This window comes from Gopherus evgoodei, chromosome 6, assembly GCF_007399415.2.
Source record: "Gopherus evgoodei ecotype Sinaloan lineage chromosome 6, rGopEvg1_v1.p, whole genome shotgun sequence".
In the NCBI taxonomy this organism is placed as follows: Eukaryota; Metazoa; Chordata; order Testudines; family Testudinidae; genus Gopherus; species Gopherus evgoodei.
The window spans coordinates 103,168,507-103,192,348 of NC_044327.1; the positions used below are offsets into that span (position 1 = coordinate 103,168,507).

The window sequence follows — 23,842 nt, forward strand, 5'->3', positions numbered from 1 at the left end:
AACTGTGGCTTGTGAGTCACATGCGGCTCTTTTTCCATTAAAGTGCAGCTCACAGAGCCCCCCGTGCACCTTCCCATTGTTCACCTACTAGACTGGGGGGAACGAGGGGTAGAGCTCAGGACCTCTGTCTTACAGTGGGATGGTGGGGTTGGGGCTTCTGGCCAGTGGGGAGCGGAGTCTCAAGGCTTCAGCTCTACAGGGTACACCTGCCAGGGCTCAGGGCTTCAACAAGAGCAGGGCTGAAGCCCCGGCAGGCACCTCCCGCGGAGCTGAAATCCTGAGCCCAGGCAGCTGCACCCTGGCTCTCGAACTTCTGAAGATTGTCTTATGTGACTCAGAGGGTCAGTAAGTTTGGCTGCCCTGTTATAGACCTTCTAAAAGAGTTACCATGGTGATGTGCACTACATACAATATCCAGCTACATCACTGGATCCTTTAGGAATCGTTAAGTGTCTCCTTTATTTAAGTGTCTCTGTATCCATACAGAGCATATTTAGAAGGTTTCTAATGAAAACACAATAGAAGACATGATAAAAATAAGAAAAAGTGTTTTATAACAATAGCTCATAATAGTCATATTTAGTAACATCAGAATGAGTTTAACTGTACTTAGCATTCTCAAAAGGAAACCATCGAGGTTGCTGAGGTCACAATTTGACCCTACTGAAGTTGGTGAAAAAACTCCCATTGACTTCATTGGGGCCTATCAAACTCTGACGGAAGTCAATAGTTACAGTTACAGTTGGACTGAGTGCTATAGTAAAGAAAGTAAGGATTTAATCCAAAGTAAATTGAAAGACTTCCACTCATTTCAATAGGAGTTGGATCAAGCTCTAAAGGAGCAGGGCCACCCGGGGGGGGAGGAAATGGGGCAATTTGCCCCAGGCCCCACAGGGGCCCCTATAAGAATATTGTTATTCTATAGTATTGCAACTTTTTTTTCTGGAACGGGCCCCCAAAATTGCTTTGCCCCAGTCCCCCTCAATCCTCTGGGCAGCCCTGTAAAGGAATAATGACTCCACTCTAATGAAAGGATGTCTGTTAAGACACACTGTTCTTATAACTGTGCTAATCTATATGTTTGACTCTGTAACAGTCCTCACTTGGGGAGTGTAGCCTAGTGGCTGCAACTCCTGACTGCCAAGGGGATTGCAGGGAGGAGAGCCAAGGCTCTCCCACTCTACCAGGCTCCAACCCAGCACCATTTGGTCTACCAGTAATCTGAAATCCCAGGCTGCTTAAAGCTGTCCTCCCTGGGCTTCTTCCTCTCATCCACCCCCCTGGGATCAGCTTAGTCCAAGGCTTTCCCCTGGTGGGGAAACCCAAATCACAATAAGTAAGAGGGGGTTACCAATGTTCAAAGTCCACAGAATACTTCCCTCACTGGTTGTCTCCGGGGTGGGTCCTCCCTTCGCTCAGAGAGGACCCCTTTGAGCAGCTGTGTCAGAGTCTTAGACTTCCCTCTGCTCTACTGGAGCTGTGGGCTGCAGATCTGCCACCCAGCTCACCTCCAGATCTGTCACCTAAATGAGTTAATTCTCTGCCTTTTAATTCCTCCAGCAGATGGAGCATTTGCTGCAGGGGTGGCAGAGCGGGGCTGGCTGAGCCCCAAATAATCCCTTAACCCTTGTAGCCCAGTGTGGGGTTTCTACACTCTATCACAGACTCCTACCTGGGCATATTCTTTCCTTATACTACTGCCAGTGCCATGATATATGTACACAGCTCCTCGGTGATCATCTTCTAAAGGAGCTCCTATTACAATGTCATTAAACCCATCAAGGTTGAGGTCCTTTACTGGAGCAATTGCAGTCCCAAAGCGTGCACCACAAGGTTCATTCTTGTGATTTTTGCAGGAGCTGTGCTTTAACAACGAACAGCAAGTTTGCTTCATAGGTTCAAGGCTCATCTGATATTCAAATGTTGTCTGTGAAAAGGATAAATGTAATGTTTAGGACTGCCATTGACTTTACAGCAAAGCAGGCTTTTAAAAGCAGGTGGACTCAAGACAGATACATTACACAAAGTTAAATTGCTTAACAGAAACCATGTGGTGTTAAAATATTATTCTATATATGATGAAAAGCTGTGGTTCTTAAACTCTGGCTCCCATGCTGACTTTAAGCAGGAAAGGAGAGACGTGCAGTGTAATTGTCTGTCTGTGACAGCTGTCTGAAGTAATGGACCACAGAAAGGCACAGCATCCTAATAGTGTCTGTATGGTACTTTAACTAAACCACTTAACCCCTTATGGTGCTGCAAGTATTCTCTCCAAAAGAAGTTCCCTGAACCGGAAAGATACAGCAAGGTTTATTCTGGATCACAAATTCAGTTGTCCTGAATATTGTAATTCCAGTCTTGGTAAGTATGGGTTGTTTACTAGCCCTGAAATAGTCGCCCCATGCATGTAAGATTGGATTCTTTTGGTCATCAGGGTCCATTGGGGCTGTTCCAGGTTCTAGATGTCCTCAAGCCTCCCTCCCCCGCACCACACACACACCTGAGGGCATAAAGGGCAGAGCATGCCCAACCATCCCTCAGTTCGTTTGTCAATACAGAATGCCAGAAGAGTAGGTCTCTACAGCAGCAGGGAATGAGGGAAGGTTGTGGAATCCATGTGGACAACATATCTCAAAAAGTCACAATTACTGTAAGGGATGTAACCATGCTTTCTTCTTCAAAGGATTGTTCATATGGATTCCACTTGTGATGGCCATCAAGCAGTTTTCTGTTTGTGTAGAAGTAGACACTAGGAATCCTGCAGGACAGTCCTACCAAAGTAGGTATCTGATTTGGAAGCCTGTCTCAAAGAATACCTGTTAATGTGTGGACTGAACTCCATGTTGCCAGCCTTATAAATTTCACAAATAGGGAAATTCTTCAGTCAGATAGCAGAGGCTGCGTGACCTCTAATGGAATAAGCTGTAATGTGGCCAGGTGCAGCTAACCTGGATAACTGTAACATACTCTTATACACTTAGAGACCCATACTGATACTTTCTATGATGATATTGTGAGATCCTTAACCCTAAAAGCAAAGGTCACAAACAGCCTACGCGTGTTCCTGAATGATTTTGTCTTGACAATGCCCTTATTACATCAAGTATAACTTCCCCTAGGGTGAGTTAACCTCATGGAAGAAAACTCGGAGATTAATAAATTGGTTCATATGGAATTCTGAAACAACTCCAGGCAGGAAGCTGTGCCTGAGAATAAAGCGGTCCTTATGAAGCACTGTATAGAAGAACCAACCTATGGACCTGAGTCGCCCCTATCCTTCAAACTGATGTAATGACTACTAAAAAAACAGTCTTCATAGATAGGTGGTAAAGAGAACAGGTTGCTAAGGGCTCAAAGGGAGGAAGCCATCAACCTTATTAATACTATGCTGACGTCCCAAGTGGGATGGAGCTTCTGAACTGTAGAAAAAACATGAAAGAGGCCTGTAAGGAATCTGGTCACTGCAGAGTAAGAAAACACAGCGTGGCCCTAGATAGGAGGGTGATGCAGAGACACTGTTGTTGGATGGATCCCTCTGAAACTAATAGAAAGTCAATTGTTTCAGGGCCAGGAAATAGTCCAGTATTGCTGACATGCGCATTGTTGGGGACCTGGTGATGAGAAGCCCAAATAAAAGACTTCTTCCACTTAGCTTGATAAAAGTCAGTCTAGTTCAGACTTTCCTGCTTTGGAGCAGAATGTTCTGAACTTCCACCGAACACTTTCTTTCAGTGGATGTCGGATAGCCAGTTTCCAGGCTGTCAGGTGTAACAATACCGGATCTGGATGTAGGATCTGATTGTTGTGCTGTGTGACTATGTCCAGCAAAGCAGGCAACATAATCAGTAAGAAAAGAGATGAATTTAAAGTGGATTAGCTAAACCGGATTAAACCCCTGTGTGGACACTTTGATTCAGAATTAAAGCAGCCTGAATTTGATTTAGCTTAAGCTAAAGGCCATTTAACTTCTGATTCAGAGTGTTCACAAAGGGGCTTAATGTGGTTTAACTAATAATCTCCTTCAACCATTAATTTAGATTAATTTCCGTGAGTGTCCCCATGTGGACAAGCCCAGAGTCAAGCAGGAAGTATGTGGCAGAGCAAGGAACTGAACCCATTCTCCCCCGACCCAGGCTAGCACTCTAATCATCCTTCCTCTTTAAGCAGGAAGACCCAACCAGTTCCATCCACACTGCAGTTGTAACTACCTCAGGAAACCCAGGTACAGCAAGGTTTTTTCCTAATATGTTGACAACCTGGTTGAAAATTGAAGTATGAATGAAGGCTGAACTCAGTTTTCACCAAGCTCTACTCACGATGCCTTTCTTAGCCATATAAAATACTACGTTAGATTCCCTGGAACCACTCTGTATTGTGTGCTGGTAATTTAACTAGATTTGTCATTAAAAAAATATTTTTCTTCCTCCTCTTTTTGTAGGCCACTTCCCTCACCTCCTGTCATTTGAGTATCCCCAAGTCAAGGTTTTAGTCAAATTATTTGTTCAAACAAGGCAGGGGTAGGAAACCTATGGCAAGTGTGCCAAAGGTGGCATGCGAGCTGCTTTCCAGCGGCACTCACACTGCCCAGGTCCTGGCCACCGGTCCGGGGGGCTCTGCATTTTATTTTAATTTTAAATGAAGCTTCTTAAACATTTTGAAACCTTATTTACTTTACATACAACAATAGTTTAGTTTAATATTATAGACTTATAGAAAGAAACCTTCTAAAAATGTTAAAATGTATTACTGGCATGCAAAACCTCAAATTAGAGTGAATAAATGAAGACTCGGCACACCATTTCTGAAAGGTTGCTGACTCCTGAAATAAGGGATCCAAAGAAACTAATGAGCATATCCCTTTTCCCCAGCAAATAACTGAATCACTGTTACCTTGTTCAAAGAATACAAATACACTTTTCCTTGTTCCTCTTTTTCAGTTCCCATGTACATAGGAGCTCCAACTAGCAGAATATCTGTAAATGAGTCTTTATTGATGTCAATTGTAGTAATAACACTCCCAAAGTATGACCCAATCTGGAATAAAAACATATGATATATTTATTATAGGCGAGACTGATAGCACTGCCTAATATTATGGAGGCTCAACATTTCCTATTATAAGACCCCGTTTTCAGTTGCATACATCTTTGTGGGACCATTTGGGCTGAAATTTTACAAGTGAGGTTTCTGTCTTAAGCTGAATTTTATGGAAAATTTCAGCTAAAATGGTTCACCAATTTCTGAGAATCCAACTAGAGAAAAATGGTTTTTTGCCCTTTAGAAAAAATGTGGGGACCTTTTCTTTGAACTGCACTAGCACCCCCCTTGCTTTAGGACAGGGAATTGAAATTTGATAGAGGGTGGCCTTTCTGTCAGGGATGTGCCTTTGGCTCTTCCTGTGAAAATCTACCCAAATGTGGACAAGTTATAAGCCTTTGAAAAATATCTGTTTTTAGTTTTAATAGAGAATTAGTTTAGTGCTCCACCCTCCATAACTTCTATGTGTGACCAGACTATTCATACTCCATCCCCACAAATAAAATGAGCATGCTGAAGCCCAGGGATAGGGAGCAAAGCTAGACATTCCCTATAATTGCTGCTTCTGTCGCTGTGGAATGGGTTGTTCTGGAAGTGACAGTGAGGAGCCTCTCTCTCTGGTGCTCTCAGTGACCCTCTCTGCTGGTACCCAGACAACATGGAAGAGGAAGTTTTCTGACACAAATCCAAAGGGCACAAAAGTCAGACTAGGGGGAAAGGAAAGGAGCAGCTTAGAACAAGGAGCATCATGAGGCAGAAGAGAAAAAACTATGACTGGGAGCTGGGGGGAGAGTCTGGTATTTGTTGGGTAAGGAGAGTAGGCCTGGAGGCTGGTGTTGGGGGAGCTGGAAGGGAGGCTGGCACTTCTTGGACAAGGAGACAGGGAGACAGTGAGGAAAACTCTGTATGTGTGTGGGGGGATGGGGAGTGGCACTGGGATCCAGTTGGGACAGGTCAGATGTGGAGATGGGAAGAGAGGGGAGCATGGTGCTGGCTTGACAAAGAGACTGGGAATAGCACGAGAAGCCTGAGGAGTGGAGACTGGGAAGGCAAGGAGAATGAGATGGGATGAGGAACTAGGGGTGGGGGAAGAGTAAAGACTGGGACAGGTGCAGATGGATGGTGAGTCACATCCCTCTTCTGTCATCAAGTATCTATGACACCCATTGGCAGTGTATGTTCTCATCCCCCTCTGGGGCTGCTCTGCATAGAGGATGACAACCTGCTATTGCTATCCTTTACTCCATTAGTCAAGAGGCTGAAATCTGTACAGTGGATCTAAAGGTCCCAACTCAGCTGATGAACAATGTGGATGTCAATATGATGCCATATGATGGAATTTCTGATTTTTTTTTTAAAACCTAGGAAATCCTCTCTCTCCCCCCCTCAAAAAAACATGATTAAAGGCTGTTAATAAGATTGCAATGCCAAGCACTTAGAAGTTAGGAAATGCCAGAATTAGGGTTGCCTGTGCACCCTTAATTTGGCCCCCTTGTGCATTTGTATTTTAATATAGTCTTTAATTACATGACCACATACTAGTTTTTCCAGAGGACTCCTGCCCCATTCAGTGCACCAGATGGATCTGCTCTAAGGAAGGATCAGAGTTGAGTAGTGACCCCTCTCTTATTTGCGGCAGAAGTTGGAAGATGTATAGTGAATGAGGCCGGGGATTACAGGATGAGAAAGGAGTGTCTCATGGTTAAGTGTAAGCGGTATTTTTAGTAAAAGTCATGGACAGTTCACGGGCAATAAACAACAATTCTCGGCCCATGACTTGTACTATAAATACCCCTGACAAAATCCTAGGTGTTCTGGGGGGGCTCCAGGGCGTTGCTGCTGCTCTGGGGGGAGGAGGTGCTCTGGGGTGTCACTGTTGCTCTGGAGCAGCACGGGTGTGTGCTCAGGGCACTGCTGGTGCTCTAGGGCAGGGGTGGGTGACCTGGGCAAAGCTGGTGCTTGGGGGTGGGGTGGCCTGGGAACCGCAGCTGCTCCGAGGAGGCCTGGGCACTGCAGACTACTCAAGCAGCGGCCAGAGTGGCTGGCCCCAAGGCTGCCCAAGCAGTGGCCGGTGTGGCTGGCTCTGGGGCCACCTGAGCAGCTGGCCCTGGGGCTGCTCCAGCAGCAACCAGGGTGGCTGGCCTGAGGCTGCCCGAGCACTGTCTGGTGTGGCTAGCCCTGGGACTGCCTCAGTTGCTCGGGTGGCCCTGGGGTCAGCAGCACCGGCTGCTGCAGAAGTCATGGAGGTCACAGGAAGTCACGGAATCCGTGACTTCCATGACCTTGGTGACAGACTTGCAGCCTTACACTTGGTTAAAGCAGTTGAATGAGGTCCTGGAAAATTGGGGTTTGAGTAACGTACAATAAATAAGATATGGGGCCACACACTGAATGAGAAGAAAACAAAATATTGAATAGCTGTTCATAAAATGAGCGACATCCATCTTGTGCACTGAATGAGGCAGTGTTTCTGTGGAGAAAAAAATGTATGCAATCATGTAATTAAAGACTGTATCACAATGCATATGCACGTAGAGCCTGAATTAAGATTGCACAGATAACCTTAATTTGGATAAGCAGCAAAGAGTCCTGTGGCACCTTATAGACTAACAGACATATTAGAGCATGAGCTTTTGTGGCTGAATACCCACTTCATTGGATGCAACCCACGAAAGCTCATGCTCCAATATGTCTGTTAGTCTATAAGGTACCACAGGACTCTTTGCTGCTTTTACAGATCCAGACTAACACGGCTACCCCTCTGATACTTAATTTGGATAGCTCTTAAATTTTGAGTGTGTAACTTTGCAACTTAAATGTTCTTTTAATGTAGGGTGTTTCTGTGTTTATCTTTCTGTGTGTGTGTGCACATCTAAAAGAAGATTGCACGACAGACCTGAAATTGTGTATCAAAAATACACTTAGACTCTAGCTTTCTACTAAACTAATGTATTACAAGTTTAATCATAATAGAAGTTCATAGTGATGACATGGTATGAAATTTGGATGAGTGTTAAAAAGGTCTCTCTTGCCTTCAATATACAAATATCACAATTCTCAACCACATCCAAGCTGTTCTCAGGCATACTTGACAATGGCAGCAGTGAAGCTGGTTGTGATTCCCTGGTCCCTGGCTGCCCAGTCCTGGTGGCAGTTAAAGCAGCAGGGGGCCTACTTTAACTTTCACCAGTAGTACAGGGTGCTGCAGAATTTGTAGTAGTGGGGAGAATTTAGCTCAATCATACCCCTGTTCTGCCCTGTCATACCTACTCCTCCCCAGGGATAGGAGTAGCAGCTGGTGTAGGAGGTGGCTATGCCACCTCCACTAGCTATACACTGGCTGAGATTCCCTGTACACAGGGAAATCTCCTGGGGAAATATCTGGTTGGTTTAAGTCTATTTTGCATTCCTTAGCAGATAGGAGAATCTTGTGAGCATGTTAACATCTTATACTTCATCAATTTCCCTAAGATGCTTTTCTGATCCATAGTTTTCATTCAAATTACATTGTGAACAGATTTTTTTTACTACATTCCACCTACATTTGAACTGTGAAATATATACTTACTTGGTCTCCATTTAACCGCTGTAGTATTTTTACATCTCCTCCTACTATTTTGTAAATGATAACTTGGCCTGTGTGATTATAACGAGGTTGCCCAGCAATGTATAGCACATCTCCAGGTGTCGACGCTGAATTTACAGTGTATCCTAGGAGAAGTAAAATAATTCAAGGTGTAACATTTACAGACTGCATCAGTGACAATTTCTGTGATTCAAAATCAAAATCTTAAAGCCAATACTGCAAAAACACATACAAGTGTAACTTTGTTTCTTCCGGGGTGTGCTGTTCTGTCCCATCTAGTGGCACCAAGACCACTTAGAGAGAGATATAAAATGAGACTGTTCTACAGCCTTAGCTAACAGCCAGTTGGCTTTTAGCTCACGCTGTAGAGGCTCATGCACTATGCCCTAGAGGTCCCTGGTTCAGTCCTGCCTGCCGATGATTGGAGTCTGTCAGCATTATATCTACACTGCAGCTGAAAGTGAGCCTTCTAGTCCAGGTAGATGGACTCGTGTTACTTTGGCTCAGCTCCCCTGCGTCTGAGCTCAAGTGGTTAGCCTGAGCCTCTGCTGGCACTGCAATGTCCACACTGCTGTTTTTAGCATGTTGGCTTGAGTCAAACTAGCACGAGTCAATCTGCTCAGGCTGGGAACCTTGCTCTTAACTGCAGTCTAGACTGACTCAAAGGGTTTGGATGTTTCCTGGTCTAACACTGACTGCAGAGTTATGGTCATATTGTGTTCTCTAACTCGAGTGGTCATACTCAGATTCTAATATGATAAAATATTATATCTTCCTGGCCACTTGGAAGCCAGGACTGTATTTTGTAGGGAATATCTTTTTGAAAGAGTTTTAGGGGGAACACACAAAATTCATAGGTCAAAGGTTTCAGCAGGATCATGTATCTTACCTAGATAAGCTGCAAGAGGTTCATTTCTTTCTGAAGACTTGTCACGAAATGTATCATTTCTTGGCATTAAAACCATGCTGTTTTTTTGCATGACTACTGTTCCATTCCAGTCATATGCTCCAACTGCTCCAAGCATGATCCAGTCCTTACATACAGAAAAAAAAACATTGCTCTTCACAGGAATCATAATCATCATCTCTGGATTTTCTTTGATAGTCTTTGATTTTTGTTTCACATATACTTGCAATATTTAGCCTTGCATTTCATACATTAGTAGTTCCTCACAATCATAAAGTGAAGTCACTTTTCTTCCCATTTTTATTAACAACTTTGGGCCAAAGGAGTAAAAGCAAAGTAGAACTTATTCCACTGAGGGATGCAGAGCCAGATAGCATAAGCAAGACAGCAAAAGTAGCCAGGGCAAAGCCAGCTGGGAAATGTACTCATTTCATGCCATTCCTGGGTAGCCTCTTAGTACAGTGCTTCTATTGATCTCTAGATGGATTTTAACCCCCTAGGAGTGGGTCTGCTTATCTTTTGTGCCTGCAGGAGTCAATCTGGCCTTCCAGAAAAAGTAAAGGTGTCCCATTTCCAGTCCGCTGAAATAGCAACAAATCCATTCCTGCAATGAGGTTCTGATCTTGGCAGTTCAACCCTTTGGCTACTGAAACCATATACAGTACCAAATGGATCTTAAGTCTTTCTTTGGCTGGTTGTCTGGATAATATCTGTGTGCAAGGGCTAATGATCTCTCTGAATCATAATTACTGTGTTATATTTTATATCCCTCAATGTAAAAGTGGAGAGATCATATTTCTGAAACAGTATTTGTGCAAGGTCAAATTAAACAAAGGCTGTTGCTCAGGTTTTCACCAATGCTAAACTCTAACTGCATTCAAACCTGCAGGGGAGGGAAAGCCTTTTCACATGGGCCAGTTTATCTGATGAACTGGCCAGTTCATTCCCTCTCTCTTTGTATTGTTTTCCTTTGCCTCTTTTTTTTTCTTAGGGTAGAAGTCTTTCCATCCGTTGGGTCTAGTATTTCACTGACATTTTAATTTTGTACATTGTCTAGATCATCACAATGGGCAAATTATTATTTTCTAAAATAAATAAAGAGTTAATGATGTCTGGTTACTATCAGTTTTCAGTATCCTGCACTGATGTTCCATTAATATTTACCACTGAGAATTTATGTATTTGAAATAGTCAATGTATTAAAAATACTATACCTTTAGTAATACAGAACTTATATATTTCAGTATTTTATGGTTAAAACTGTTATTTAATAATATGAAATCCTTCCAAGAGATGGCATAACATCTCTTACTTTTAAAATACAATAACAATTTGCATTTATAGAAAACCATTTGCTGATTTCTTGGTGCTATGTGAGCATTAATTAATTTAGATTCACAAAACACTGTGCAGGAAATATTCATTCTTATAAATATTTTTACATCCATTTTACAAATGACTTGAGTTATTGAGAGCTCCAAAATGTGATACAGCAAACCAGTAACAAAACTGTGCACACAATTCAGGAATTCTAATTCCAGATCCATGCATTAAGCAATAAACAGCTGTTTCCCTTCTAAAAATATTTTTTACATCTAAACAGTCCATTTACCTGGGAATAATGAGCACTGAAGCCAGCTTGAGACATTTCCATTTCAAACGAAGCTGCCAGCTGGTCTGTTGTAGCTATCAAACAGGACATTTTAAGTTTTAAACATGTTATGGATTTCAGTATAAAATAATATAATGAAAATTCTGACCTGATGGGATGAGATGATGCAATTAACTAGACCGTTCACTAAGCACAGTTTACGGTGCATCATTATTTAATGAACATTACAGACTTAACGCCCTGGGTAATTAGTGCTTCTGTTAAGAACAAGAAGCTGTTTCCATTCTAGTGCATTATATCCATTCTAACATATTGTATTATAATTTGTTTTAAAATAATGTTTGGACTGACCTCAGCCCAATGGTAAATATGTTTGGTATATCTGATCAAAACTGGTCCAGCTATTTTTCACTTGAGCTAAGTAAACCGTAAAACCCTCATTTGTGCAACCTTTGTTTTGCTCTCAAATACTCAAAAATAGTAGGAAGCTTTAATGAAAATGTAGCAAAGTTGCCACTCCAGGGCACAACTTATGGCCAGATATAGTAATGCAGCTACATTGCCTCGTTTTCCCCAGTGCCTTCTTTGGCTTACTCTGGCCAGAGGAGTGTTCTGGCCCTCTGGTCAAATCACTTTATAAATCCAACACCTTCCAGGGCCTCTGAGCCTGTTACCAAAATCCAACAAAAAGATTAAAAGTATGGCTGTCAAGTGATTAAAAAAAAATAATTGTGATTAATTGCACTATTAAAAACATTAAGCTTGATTAATCATGCAATTAAATCACTAATTGTGATTAATTGCATGATTAATCATGCTGTTAATAACAGAAAACCATTAATTTTTTTCTGGATGTTTTCTACATTTTCTAATATTTTCATTACAACACAGAATAGGATGTGTACAGTGCTCACTTTATATTTATTTTTATTACAAATATTTGCATTGTAAAAAACAAAAAATAGTATTTTCCAATTCACCTTATACAAATACTGTACTGCAGAATCTCTTTATCATAAAAGTTGAACTTACAAATGGAGAATTATGTACAAAAAATAACTGCATTTAAAAATAAAATAATATAAAACTTTAGAGCCTAGAAGGTCCACTCAGTCCTATTTCTTATACAGCCAATTGCTCAGACAAACAAGTTTGTTTACATTTGCTGGAAATAATGCTTCCTGCTTCTTGTTTACAATGTCATCTGAAAGTGAGAATGGGTGTTTGTAAAGCACTGTTATAGCTAGTGTCACAAGATATTTACATGCCAGATATGCTAAAGATTTATATGTCCCTTCATGTTTCAACCACCACTCCAGAGGACATGCGTCCATGCTGATGACGGGTTCTGCTAGATAACGATCCAAAGCAGAGCGAACCGACACATATTCATTTTCATCATCTGTGTCAGATACCACCATCAGAAGGTTGATTTTCCTTTTTGGTGGTTCAGGTTCTGTAGTTTCCCCATCAGAGCGCTGTGCTTTTAAAACTTCTGAAAGCATGCTTCACACTTCATCTCTCGCAGATTTTGGAAGGCACTTCAGAATCTTAAACCTTGGGTCGAGTGCTATAGCTATCTTTTTAGAAATCTCAGATTGGTACCTTCTTTGCATTTTGTCAAAACTGCAGTGAAAGTGTTCTTAAAATGAACAGTATGTGCTGGGTCATTATCTCAGACTGCTATAACATGAAATATATGGCAGAGAGCGGATAAAACAACAGGAAACATACAATTCTCCCCAAGGAGTTCAGACATAAATTTAATTAATGCATTATTTTTTTAACGAGTGTTGTCAGCATGGAAGCACATCCTCTGGAATGTGGGCTGAAGTATGAAGAGGCATACAAATGTTTAGCATACCTGGCATGTAACTACCTTGCAATGCCAGCAACAAAAGCGCCATGCAAATGCCTGTTCTTACTTTGTAAATAAGAAGTGGGCAGCATTATTTCTTATAAATATAAACAAATTTATTTCTCTTAGCAATTGGCTGAACAAGAAGTAGGTCTGAATGGACTTGTAGGCTCTAAAGTTTAACACTGTTTTGTTTTTGAATGCAATTATGTAACAAAAAATCTACATTTTTAAGTTGCACTTTCACAATACAGAGATTGCACTACAGTACTTGCATGAGGTGAATTGAAAAATGCTATTTCTTTTGTTTATCATTTTTACAGTGCAAATATTTGTAATACAAATAATAATATAAAGTGAGCACTGTACACTTGAATTCTGTGTTGCAACAGAAATCAATATATTTGAAAATACAGAAAAACATCCAAAAATATTTAACACATTTCAATTGGTATCCTATTTAACAATGTGATTAAAACTGCAATTAATCGCAATTAATTTTTTGAGTTTTAACTTTTTGCGATTAATTGACAGCCCTAATGAAAAGCAACCATTTCCTCAGGCCAGCCAGGCTCAGCCACCTGTTCCTCAGTTTCTACCTTTTTCATTACACCTTTTTGCAGGTTCTTGTGTCTCAAACACCACCACTGTCCAGGGTTAGTACACTCCTCCTCATGCTAGCAGTCCTGGTAGGCTGCAGCTCATCAGGGTTGCTGTCTCCAGGCAGGCTCCTTGCCTTCCACAGGACAGACTGTCTGTACCACTTTCCCCATCAGCCTCTAACTGTTGGGCTTCCCCTTTTTAAACTCGCCTTTCAAGCTTAGTGGCCAACTAAGATGTGATAAGGTATGGCTAGTTAAGCCTCAGATTGCCAGTTAACCCCTTCCAGCCAGGGACAGGGTTTAAATGCCCTATCAGAAAGGAATAATTAATGTTAGAGCTATGTGAACCTTCCACACCAAAACCCTAAACTGGGATAAACACAATGGATTTTGAATCCCAATCCCCCTAAAAGATTCACTGAGCTTCAGGTAAGACTTGGCTGACCTGGCTTCAGACAAGGGCTGGGAGCCTTATTCTTTTCCAACAAGCTAGAAGAACACCCCACTCTTTCCTTTAAATGGCTTTGGATAAGAAGCTAATCTGGTGGCCTGGTATGGTGCTGCATCTTTTCAAAAGACTTCAGGAGGCAGTCAACTGGCCTCATCTTAATTTTTGAAGGATTGCTGTCAGTCTAGCTCCTGTTACCTGCAATGTTAGGGGACTGGCAAATGCCTTTGCTTCCTCACTCTGAGCAGCACAGCAAATATCCTCAGTGGAATAGTCTGTCCGGTCCCCCTTTCATCAATGGCAGGATTAGAAAGGCTTCCTGACCCAATGCTATATTCAACTAATATCTTTACCTCATTCCAAGGGTTGATACATCCCAGAGAACAACCCATGGTAACAGAGAAAAAGGGGTTGTAAAACATGAGGTTTGCTTGGCAAGAACCCTCTTTTTGCCTGTAGTCTGAGAACCTTAACTCCAGGCAAACCCCAAAGAATGGGAAACAATCTCCTTTGTAAGAAACCATCACCACATGCATATTAGTCACCAAAGGCATCAGAGTAAGTTCAGCTTGTGAAGTTCAATGCATAAAACACAGGTGTCCATCACTTGAGCAAAAGGAGTAATTTTTTTTTGTCAACAATAAGCTATTAATTGCTGAGGTCAGCCACTAGAGGGAGACAGGATCATGGGCACTAAGTTGATGTATTAAGCTTGCAGACACAGCCCTGTAGATTGCACAAGATCTAAATATTGTACTAAGTCTGAAGAAAATGGGTAATTTTTAAAAGCAGAAAATTCTAATGTTACATATTAGCTGATATTTAATATTTACCATGGGCAGCCTTAAACTCCCCATGCTGGCCCCTCTGCAGCCAGTGGGGCAAAGTGGGATCCTCCTGTTCTAGTGTAGATGACTATATTACAGTTACCACTGTGAATATAGATTAGAGAATGGTGCCCACTCTAATTTTCCATTTGTTTTTTTAAACTGCAAAACAGTCTATAAAAGATGTTTTGTGCAAAAACACTTTGCCAACCTAAAGATTGGGTAAAACAGAAAACTGCTGTTAAAACCACAGTCCAGGCCATGAGACTTAGAGTCATACGAAAAAGATTATGTACAAAAATGCATTTTCTGGAACAGAATTGAATTGTGCAGTGTTTCTTGGCTTTGTTTTTTGCATTCTCTGTTTTTTTTCTTTGTCATATTTTTATAAACAAACAAAACCCGCAAGGAAATACAATGTAAGATTTATGTTAATGGCATGCTGGTTAGACTTAGAATTTAAACACATTAAAGTCAGGCGCTTCAAACATTAAGTTTCATGCTGTGCTGCAGAAGATAACTCAACCATGCTGAGCACATTTAGCAAACCTTTTCTAGCCAGCACCAAAACCAAGAAGCGGTGTTTGACACAGGGAAGCTACCTTCCCCTTCCCTAGCAATATTGAGGCCATGGTTGATGCTACAGCTCTGAGACTGGAATAACTCCAGCTGTATCTTCGGCTCTGTGTGAGGCAATGACTACAGAATTCACAATCCACCTTGTCCAGCCCCCCCACAGACTACACTGCACATTAGTGCACAGGAATTCCCAGTGAACTGGGGTTAGTGCATATTCTGCTGTCTCTGAGCAACTGCACTGCACTGCTTCTGCTGAGTTTGGGGAATTCCCATGCCATGAAAGAGGGGGCAGGATTTTGCCCTTAGTATTTTCAAATTCTGGTTTTATTATTAAACATACTTCCTCCAACCCCACAAGTGTCTCAGTCAATGTTACTGTAGAACCTTGGTCCATACCCTCAGCCCCAAGCAGGGCTGGCTCCAGGCACCAGCTTATCAAGCAGGTGCTTGGGGTGGCAACTCTAGAGCGGGGCGGCACTTTCAGGTATTCAGCAGCAATTTGGCAAAGGGTCCTCACTCCTGCTCAGAGAGAAGGACCTCCCGCTGAATTGCCACAGATAGTGATCGCGGCTTTTTTTTTTTTTTTTGTGCCGCTTGTGGTGGCAAAACCCCTGGAGCCGGCCCTGGCCCCAAGCCCAGCTTCCCTAAAGGAGCAGCGAAAGCTTCTCCGTGTTGCAGATGGCATAGAGCATAGCCAGCTCCACTCCGCCATTATCCACCCATCCCACAGATAGGAAAATGCAGCACAACCAGTGCTCTGTCTTACCCTTAGAGGGTATGATGAAGTCCTTAGGGGACTTCAGCAGGTGATGTAACTCAGAACAGGCCTTGGGTTTCAGCCTCTGGCCAGCGCAGAATCAGTGGGTTGAAAAGAATTTTCAGAGCCACCTTCCTCCCCATCTCTCTAGCTGCACAAAATATAAACCCAGCTCAGATGAGGATTGATTCAATTTTTCAGTTCCTGACTCCTTTAAGTTTAAATTATTAACCTTAATTTTGCCTGAACATCATTTTTGCATACAAGAGAAAGTTTACTTTTCCTGTGTCAAACAGGAGCTTATTTTAAAAGTCTTTTTGTATCACTTTGAAAACATTCAATATCTTGATCCAATGTACATGAAATTAGAAGGTGGGGGTGGGGAGGGAGTGTTGATGGCCCAAGACTGCCCCAGCAGCAGCCAGTGCAGCTGGTCGGGGGCAGCCTGAATGGCACCAGCTGCTGCAGAAGTCCTGGAGGTCCTGGAAAGTCATGAAATCTGTGACTTCCGTGACCTCCGTGACAAACTCACAGCCTTAATTATAATCAATAACTAACCAACATTTAGGAAGTAGTCAGATACTACTGCGTGGAGAGGCACTACAGAAAAATGTTGGTTAGACATTGGTAAAATATTGGTAAAAAATTGGTAAAATATTTCACCCTTTAAATCAAAATGCACTCCTTTCCCAATAGTTTCCAAAACTCATCTTGTACCAGCAAACACCAGTGAAATGTAAAATGAGACCTGGAGAAATTTAGAGATCTATTGAGTCTTATATTGTATTTAATACTTCAAACTACAGGTAAAGTTTCAGAGAAAGAAATCTAGGAGGAAGAGATTTGGTACTATTGGTGTGTTATCACAATGGTGCTTAATATAGTGACCTTCTTTACTTATTCCAACTACTGTCTCCATCTACTCAATCTCAGAGCATAGCATTTCACATCATCTACCCTTACTGGTATGTACTGCAAGACAGTTGTATGACCAGCATGCTAAAAAATGAACATATGTATTGTACTTTACCCAATAAAATACATCCCCAAGAGTAGGGATTCATTTTACTGGGATTATTTACTTCAGTCATAATGCAAGGGTACATTAAAATTTAAAGAAATTTCATACCTTCTAGGGCAAATATTCTCTCTCCAAGTGCTTCAACAATACTAAGAAGAGCTAATTCATCTGAGACATTGAAGAAATGCTTTTCAGTAGGTTCACTTGCAATTGATTTTATTTCCTCCACAAATTTCTCTGTGCTTAAATTTCCTCTGCTGTAGCTACCAAGAATCTAAGGCAATAAAAAAATGTCAAGAATATATTTCACACATATTTTAAAGACACATTTTAGGCAGATTGTCAGTACATACCAGGAAATAGTACCTTAGCTTAATTCAATCCACTTAACACTAGCCCTAGAGTGCCAGAAAAGCACTTTTGGTAATGTGAGATCATGAATATTAACTTTAAAGTTTGTCTAGAAGTTGACACAAACTCTCGTGTTCCCTTCAAAACAAACAAACAAACAAACAAACAAACAAACAAAAAACAAATTCGCACAAACGTCAAATTTAAGGGAATATATATATATATATTTTTTTCCCTTAAATTTGACGTTTGTATATATATATGTGTGTGTGTGTGTGTATCCAGAAACCTCCATAGAAGTGTGAATTTAGAGTGGGGGTTTCAAAAGGCTCAACTGTGTTCCCACTGCTATCTTCAAGGAGTACACATTTAGTTAGGGTGACCAGACATCTCATTTTTAAAGGGACAGTCCCATATTTAAGACCTCCTGGCAGGGGCGGCTCTAGGCATTTTGTCACCCCAAGCACGGCAGGCAGGCTGCCTTCGGTGGCTTGCCTGCGGAGGGTCTGCTGAAGCCCGCCTGAGGGAGGTCCACCGAAGCCGCAGGACCAGTGGACCCTCCACAGGCAAGCCGCCGAAGGCAGCCTGCCTACCGCCCTCGCGGCGACCGGCAGAGTGCCCCCCGTGGCATGCCGCCCCAAGCACACGCTTGCTGTGCTGATGCCTGGAGCTGCCCCTGCCTCCTGCAGGTGTTCTGACTTTTTCTTAAAAACAGGCAAATTGTTCCATATTTTATGTCTCCCCCCATCAGTACTTGTGGGTCCTGCTGCTGGCTGGAGAGTGTAGGCAGGTGCCACGTGGCGGCTAGTTACATGCTGCCTCTGCTGCCCACCCATCAGCCCTTTATGTGCTCCTCCTCAAACTGTCCTCTCTCTGCTTTGCCTCTTCATCCCTTCAAGCCCCACTACTCCTCCATATCCCCCCCCCCCCCCACATCTCAGCTGTGCAGAGAACCAGCCCTTGGTCGGAGTGCTCAGCTCACCAACAGCCTGGCAGGCAGGCTTCTTCCTTCCCCCACTGCCTCTGGCTGGGCCGGCACCCCAGAAAAGCCCCAAATCCTCTGGCCTGGGGCGCTGGCCTGGAGGAGCCAAGCCCTGCATGTGCCAAAGCCCTGCCCAGCGGTGGCACAGGGAAGCCTCTCCGCCCGACAGCTAAGTGCTGGAGTGGGGGGGGGGAGAGGGAGTGATTTCCAGCCTGTTTGTGCCCCAACCCTGCAGGCTCCACAGCAGCTCCCCCACCACCCCTGGGCAGGGGCTTAGCACCCTCTTCACCTGCCCTCCCCCTGCCCTGGGTCCTGTCCTGTGCCTAGGGAGCATGAGGCTGCTTCCTGCCCTAGGCACCGGGTTCGCTGAAGCCCCTGCAGTCGCAGGGCCCTGGTGCACAAGGCATTCTTAGGTTTAACCCCTTCCTGCCTGCACTGGGTTATGTCAGTGGCCAGCGGCAGCCTGGAGGTGTTAGACACTGTGCAGGAAGGAAAGGACAAGCTGTTTCCAGCCACGGGGGAGTGTGTGTGTGGGGAGGAGAGATGAGCTCTGCAAAGACAGAGGCCAGTTCATCTCTTCCTCTCGCCCCTCCCCTGTGGCTGGAAGCAGCTCCCGTTCCTTCCCTTCCCTCCTGCACGGTGCCAGAAAACTGCTGTTGGCCACATTCTGGTGTGAACCCTGGCAGAAATCTGGGTATGGGGGGCATGAGATCCTGTGCCCCTCCCTCCCACACGTTACCTCGGGAAGACACAGAGCCAGGTAGCAGGAGAGACGGGTCTGCCCTGGGGGCGCAGCCAGACATTATAACTGCTGTTACCCTCATCCTTCCCTATATCCTACAACATTTCTAAATCACCCATCGAGTTACATCGTAATTTAGGCCACAACCCTACATGGGATGCACAATTTTAGTGAGGTCCTGTACGGGTGTAAGGGTCCACCAGCTCATATCACATTGTGGTATCAGGGCCATAGATTGTATGCCCTTTGGGGCAGGAGTACTCTCTTCTATTTAAGTGTCATGAAAAGTTACGGAATTATAAAAATAAACAACAATAAGGGGCACCTCTATGTAGTGCTAATGACTAGACTCTACAGAATGGTACTGTTCCCTGCTCTGTTGCCAGCTTTGTGAGGTCATTGTTAATTATGTAACCTCTCCAGGGGCGGCTTCAGGTACCAGCACGCCAAGCACGTGCCTGGGGCGGCAAGCCATGGGGGGTGCTCTGCTGGTCGCTGCAAGGGTGGCAGGCAGGTTGCCTTCAATGGCATGCCTGAAGAGGGTCTGCTGGTTCCGCAGCTTCGGCAGACTTCCCGCAGGCGGGCAGCTGAATCCGTGGGACCAGGGACCTCCTGCGGGCAAGCTGCAGAGGGGAGCCTGCCTGCTATGCTTGGGGAGGCAAAATACCTAGAGCCGCCCCTGAACCTCTCCCTGCCTCAGTTTACTCAACTGCAAAATGGAGACTTCCTTAATTCACAGGGATGTTGAGAAGGTTAATAAACTGAACTTTGTAAAGCACTCTTAAATTCTTGGATAAAATTTTCCTCGTGGATTACAGTATTATTTACTACTAGCGATGGGTCAGAAACTTATCTCCAGGTCCTAATTCCTCTGGCTTTTGGGGAAGTACGGATCCAGAGACCTGAATTTTGCTAGAGCCCATCAATAACTATTTCAGCTCCACATGGGATTTTTAATTTGATGAACTCTTGCTAAATGAAGGAAACCACCACCAAAACTTCATGTGTTACCATCTGCCACTATTAAAACACTGGCAGCCTAAAATCAAATATTGTTTTCTTCTTAAAAACCTGTGATTTGTGCCTTTTAGTCACACTGATGTTTAATATTTGAACAATTAGCAGTGAGCTGCTTGGCCTTGCAGGAAGGGTATTTCCTGATAGCATTGTTCATGAGTGGGGGTAGCAGGGAAATGGATTCTTGGATCTGGCAGTTATCTGCTCTGTCTACAAAACCTGGAAGCAATACAACTGTGGTGTTCCTGTTAGGAGCAGTAAAGAGAAATGTGATCCTGAAGAGGGATTAAAAATAAACCAAGTACTTTTAAACAATCAACTAGTTAAATATAATTAAACTAATTCTAGTGTATAGTTATAGTAGATAATTCACACACAAAAATATTTAAGGACGACATGTTTCTTTGCATAGGTTATTTTCACATAGGAAATAAAATCTCAGATTTCATCTGCATTCCCCCCTCTATGAGACAGCAGCTTCGGTATCCTAACTGCATAGATCAATGAGGAATAAAATGATTACAAACCTGATAGAGTCTCTTAAGAAGTTGCTGGATGATTCAGACTAACCCACTCAATTCGCTTTTGCTCTTAACAAATAGATTTTACATGCTTCCTCTCCTACACACACACACACACACACACACACACACACACACACACACACACACACACACACACACACACACACGGATTGATTGGCGTTTTCTGATGTGTTATAAAATTGGAAAGATATATTTTATGTTCTTTAAGTTTCTTTTATTTCCCCCTCTCTCTCGAGCAATTATAGCTCCATAAAGATGCTGTGAAATAAACTTTTTAACAGGCATTACAATTTAAAAGATGAAATATTTCCCTGTATTATTTCACTTACGGCAATAGAAAATCTCTGAATGTTTTCATGTTCACAGTCCTCAATCACGTTTGCTAATTTGTAGTTGTCATGCGATTCCCCATCAGTCACAATAACCATTACTTTCTTTACTCCTCTTCGTGCACCACGAGCCTCAGTGAATGCCTCTTGCCTTTAGGCAACATGCATAGAATATAGAAAAGCAAATCACCACTCTGATTTCACAGAATTTTTAAAAAATGGATCAGAAACTAAACTACTTGTTAGCAACGAATAAGCAGAGGGGAGGCATAAATGCTTAATCTGATCAAATGTTAATATAAACGCCAATTATTATTATAACATTCTTTAGCCAAAGATTTTTACAAATTAATTAATTATTCATTAATTAATGTTTCATGGTGTAATAAAACCATAGGGACAGCACAGTCATCAACTAAACTCATCTATAGGGGTGCTTGGAAAATGGAGTTCAGGACTTCCTGTTCCAAAACCACAGGTTTCTCCGGCTAGTATCAAAGGAGGATATCTAATAAATGCACTGTCCCTTGTTTGCAGCCACAGATTCTTGAAATAGGCGAGAAGGTCACCCAACTATCTAGTAATTACTTGCCAATACTTGGGTCAGGTAATCAGAATGAGATTAATAGTCACACCAGTAGCACAACATGGCTGTCTGAAGATGGGCAATGAATTGTTTGATAAGAATATAGCAATTTTGCTATGACAGAAAAACAAATATCAGACAGAAAGGAGAAGAGAAGAAAGAAGAACATAATGGATGGAATTTTCAAAAGTTCTCAGCACTGGCCTAATTCTGATCCTATTGTATATAATGTATTTTGTTATGGCAGCATTGCTGTATTCTTCTGAGAAACTGCATAATCCATCTCCAGCCAGCTATGTTGTGCCTCTATTGTTATTGTAAATCTGTTTCTAATTACCTGACCCAGACCTGTTGGGCGACCTTCCTACCCACTGTAAGGTATTTGTATCTGAAAATAATATATAACATGTTCACCAGCTATTCTTCTTTGAAGTATGTAGCAGTATACATTGTCTTCAATGAGAACAAAGCTAGATCAATGTTGAACACTTTTGAAAATCTCACCCCTACATTATTTTCTCCTTCTTTTAGATGTACTCTGAACTCTGTCTCTTTCAGTTACCTCACAGCCTAGCCTGATGGATTCACAGTGCTGTTCAAACAGCTGTCCACATCAGTTGTATGAGAGTCTGATTTTGCATTTATTGTCTATCCAGCAGAAGCCAGAATTCATGTATTGCAGGTAAGGGAGGATTCCTAAAGTAGCAGTATTCATAAAAAAGGACTTTAATTCTCCCTGCGTGCTCAGTGCTTGAGAGCCAGTACTTTCAGAAGCTTCTGATGCTCAGCATCCAATGGAATCACAGGCCTTGGCTACACTGGCACTTTACAGCACTGCAACTTTCACACTCAGGGGTGTGAAAAAAACTCACCCCGAGCGCTGCAAGATACAGCGCTGTAAAGCCTCAGTGTAAACAATGCTGCAGCGCTGGGAGCGCGGCTCCCAGCGCTGCAAGCTACACCTGTAAGGGATGTGGTTTACGTGCAGCACTGGGAGAGCTCTCTCCCAGCGCTGGCGCTCCGACCACACTCACACTTCAAAGCGCTGCCGCGGCAGCACTTTGAAATTTCAAGTGTAGCCATACCCACAGATTCTTCTAAGTTTGGCTCTGAGGGTATGGCTACACATACAGTTGTACAGCGCTGGGAGTTACAGCTGTCTTCGTACAGCTGTGTAGGGAAAGCACTGCAGTGTGGCCACACTGACAGCTACCAGTGCTTCAGTGTGGCCACATTTGCAGCATTTGCAGCGCTGTTGGGAGTGGTGCATTGTGGGCAGCTATCCCAGCTTTCAAGTGGCTGCAACGTGCTTTTCAAAACAGGGGGGGTGAGGGGGAACGTGGGGGAGAGAGAGAGAGAGTGGATTTTTGGATCTGTCAGCTCCCTGCCTTGCAAGTTCTAAGAACTGGAACATACACATCACCAACCTGCAATCAATTTAAAAGTTTCGAGCCCTTCCCCCACCCCTTTCTTATTCACTAAATGCAAATTATGCACTCCTAAATAGCCTTCAGACCACATAAGCAGCTGCTCAACACGGACTCCCCCCTCCCCCTCTGCTGTGTGACTTCTCTTCAAGCAAACAGCTGTGAACCTTCCAAAGCAATTCCCCTGCCTGCTTCCGCTCGATCGAGCAAACAGGAGCTGTGTTTGTTTTTTAGATAAGTAGCTCGGGGGAGCTTGGAGTTCAGCCATTCTTCCGGTTTGTTGTGAGCAGGCATTCTGGGATACCTCCTAATACCCTGGAGGCCAATACCAGCGCTTTTGGTGGCCACACTTGATGAGCAGCGCTGCATCACCAGCACTGCAATCGTTACACCCCAAGCAGGCCAGGTGTACAGCCAGCGCTGCAGCCAGGGAGTTGCAGCACTGGATGTGCCTTGCAGGTGTGGACAGTTACTAAGTTGCAGCGCTGTAAACCCACCACCAATGCTGCAACTCTCCAGTGTAGCCAAGCCCTGAGAGAATGGCTCTTACAGCTTTCTACTACAGGATTTGTTTTACTGAAGAGTACCACAGTACTGAGCAGAGCAACAGAAGCAGAAACATCAGTAAC

At 43.1% G+C, this 23,842-nt stretch overlaps 1 protein-coding gene across 2 annotated transcripts in view; it reads right to left on the reverse strand.

Moving 5' to 3' along the window:
- Window positions 1–23,842, reverse strand: part of ITGA1 (integrin subunit alpha 1) — a 128,518-nt gene that overhangs the window by 42,944 nt on the left and 61,732 nt on the right. For both annotated transcript variants that reach the window (XR_004000857.1, XM_030565945.1), the window contains exons 8-14: window positions 21,201–21,351; window positions 17,343–17,508; window positions 11,143–11,216; window positions 9,513–9,657; window positions 8,606–8,748; window positions 4,891–5,034; window positions 1,673–1,927 (exon numbers count right to left, since the gene is read on the reverse strand). Coding sequence is in view for 1 of the 2 variants with exons in the window: in XM_030565945.1 (XP_030421805.1) it covers window positions 1,673–1,927; window positions 4,891–5,034; window positions 8,606–8,748; window positions 9,513–9,657; window positions 11,143–11,216; window positions 17,343–17,508; window positions 21,201–21,351 (1,078 nt within the window). In the remaining variant the exon portion in view is untranslated. The remainder of the gene's footprint in view (window positions 1–1,672; window positions 1,928–4,890; window positions 5,035–8,605; window positions 8,749–9,512; window positions 9,658–11,142; window positions 11,217–17,342; window positions 17,509–21,200; window positions 21,352–23,842) is intronic.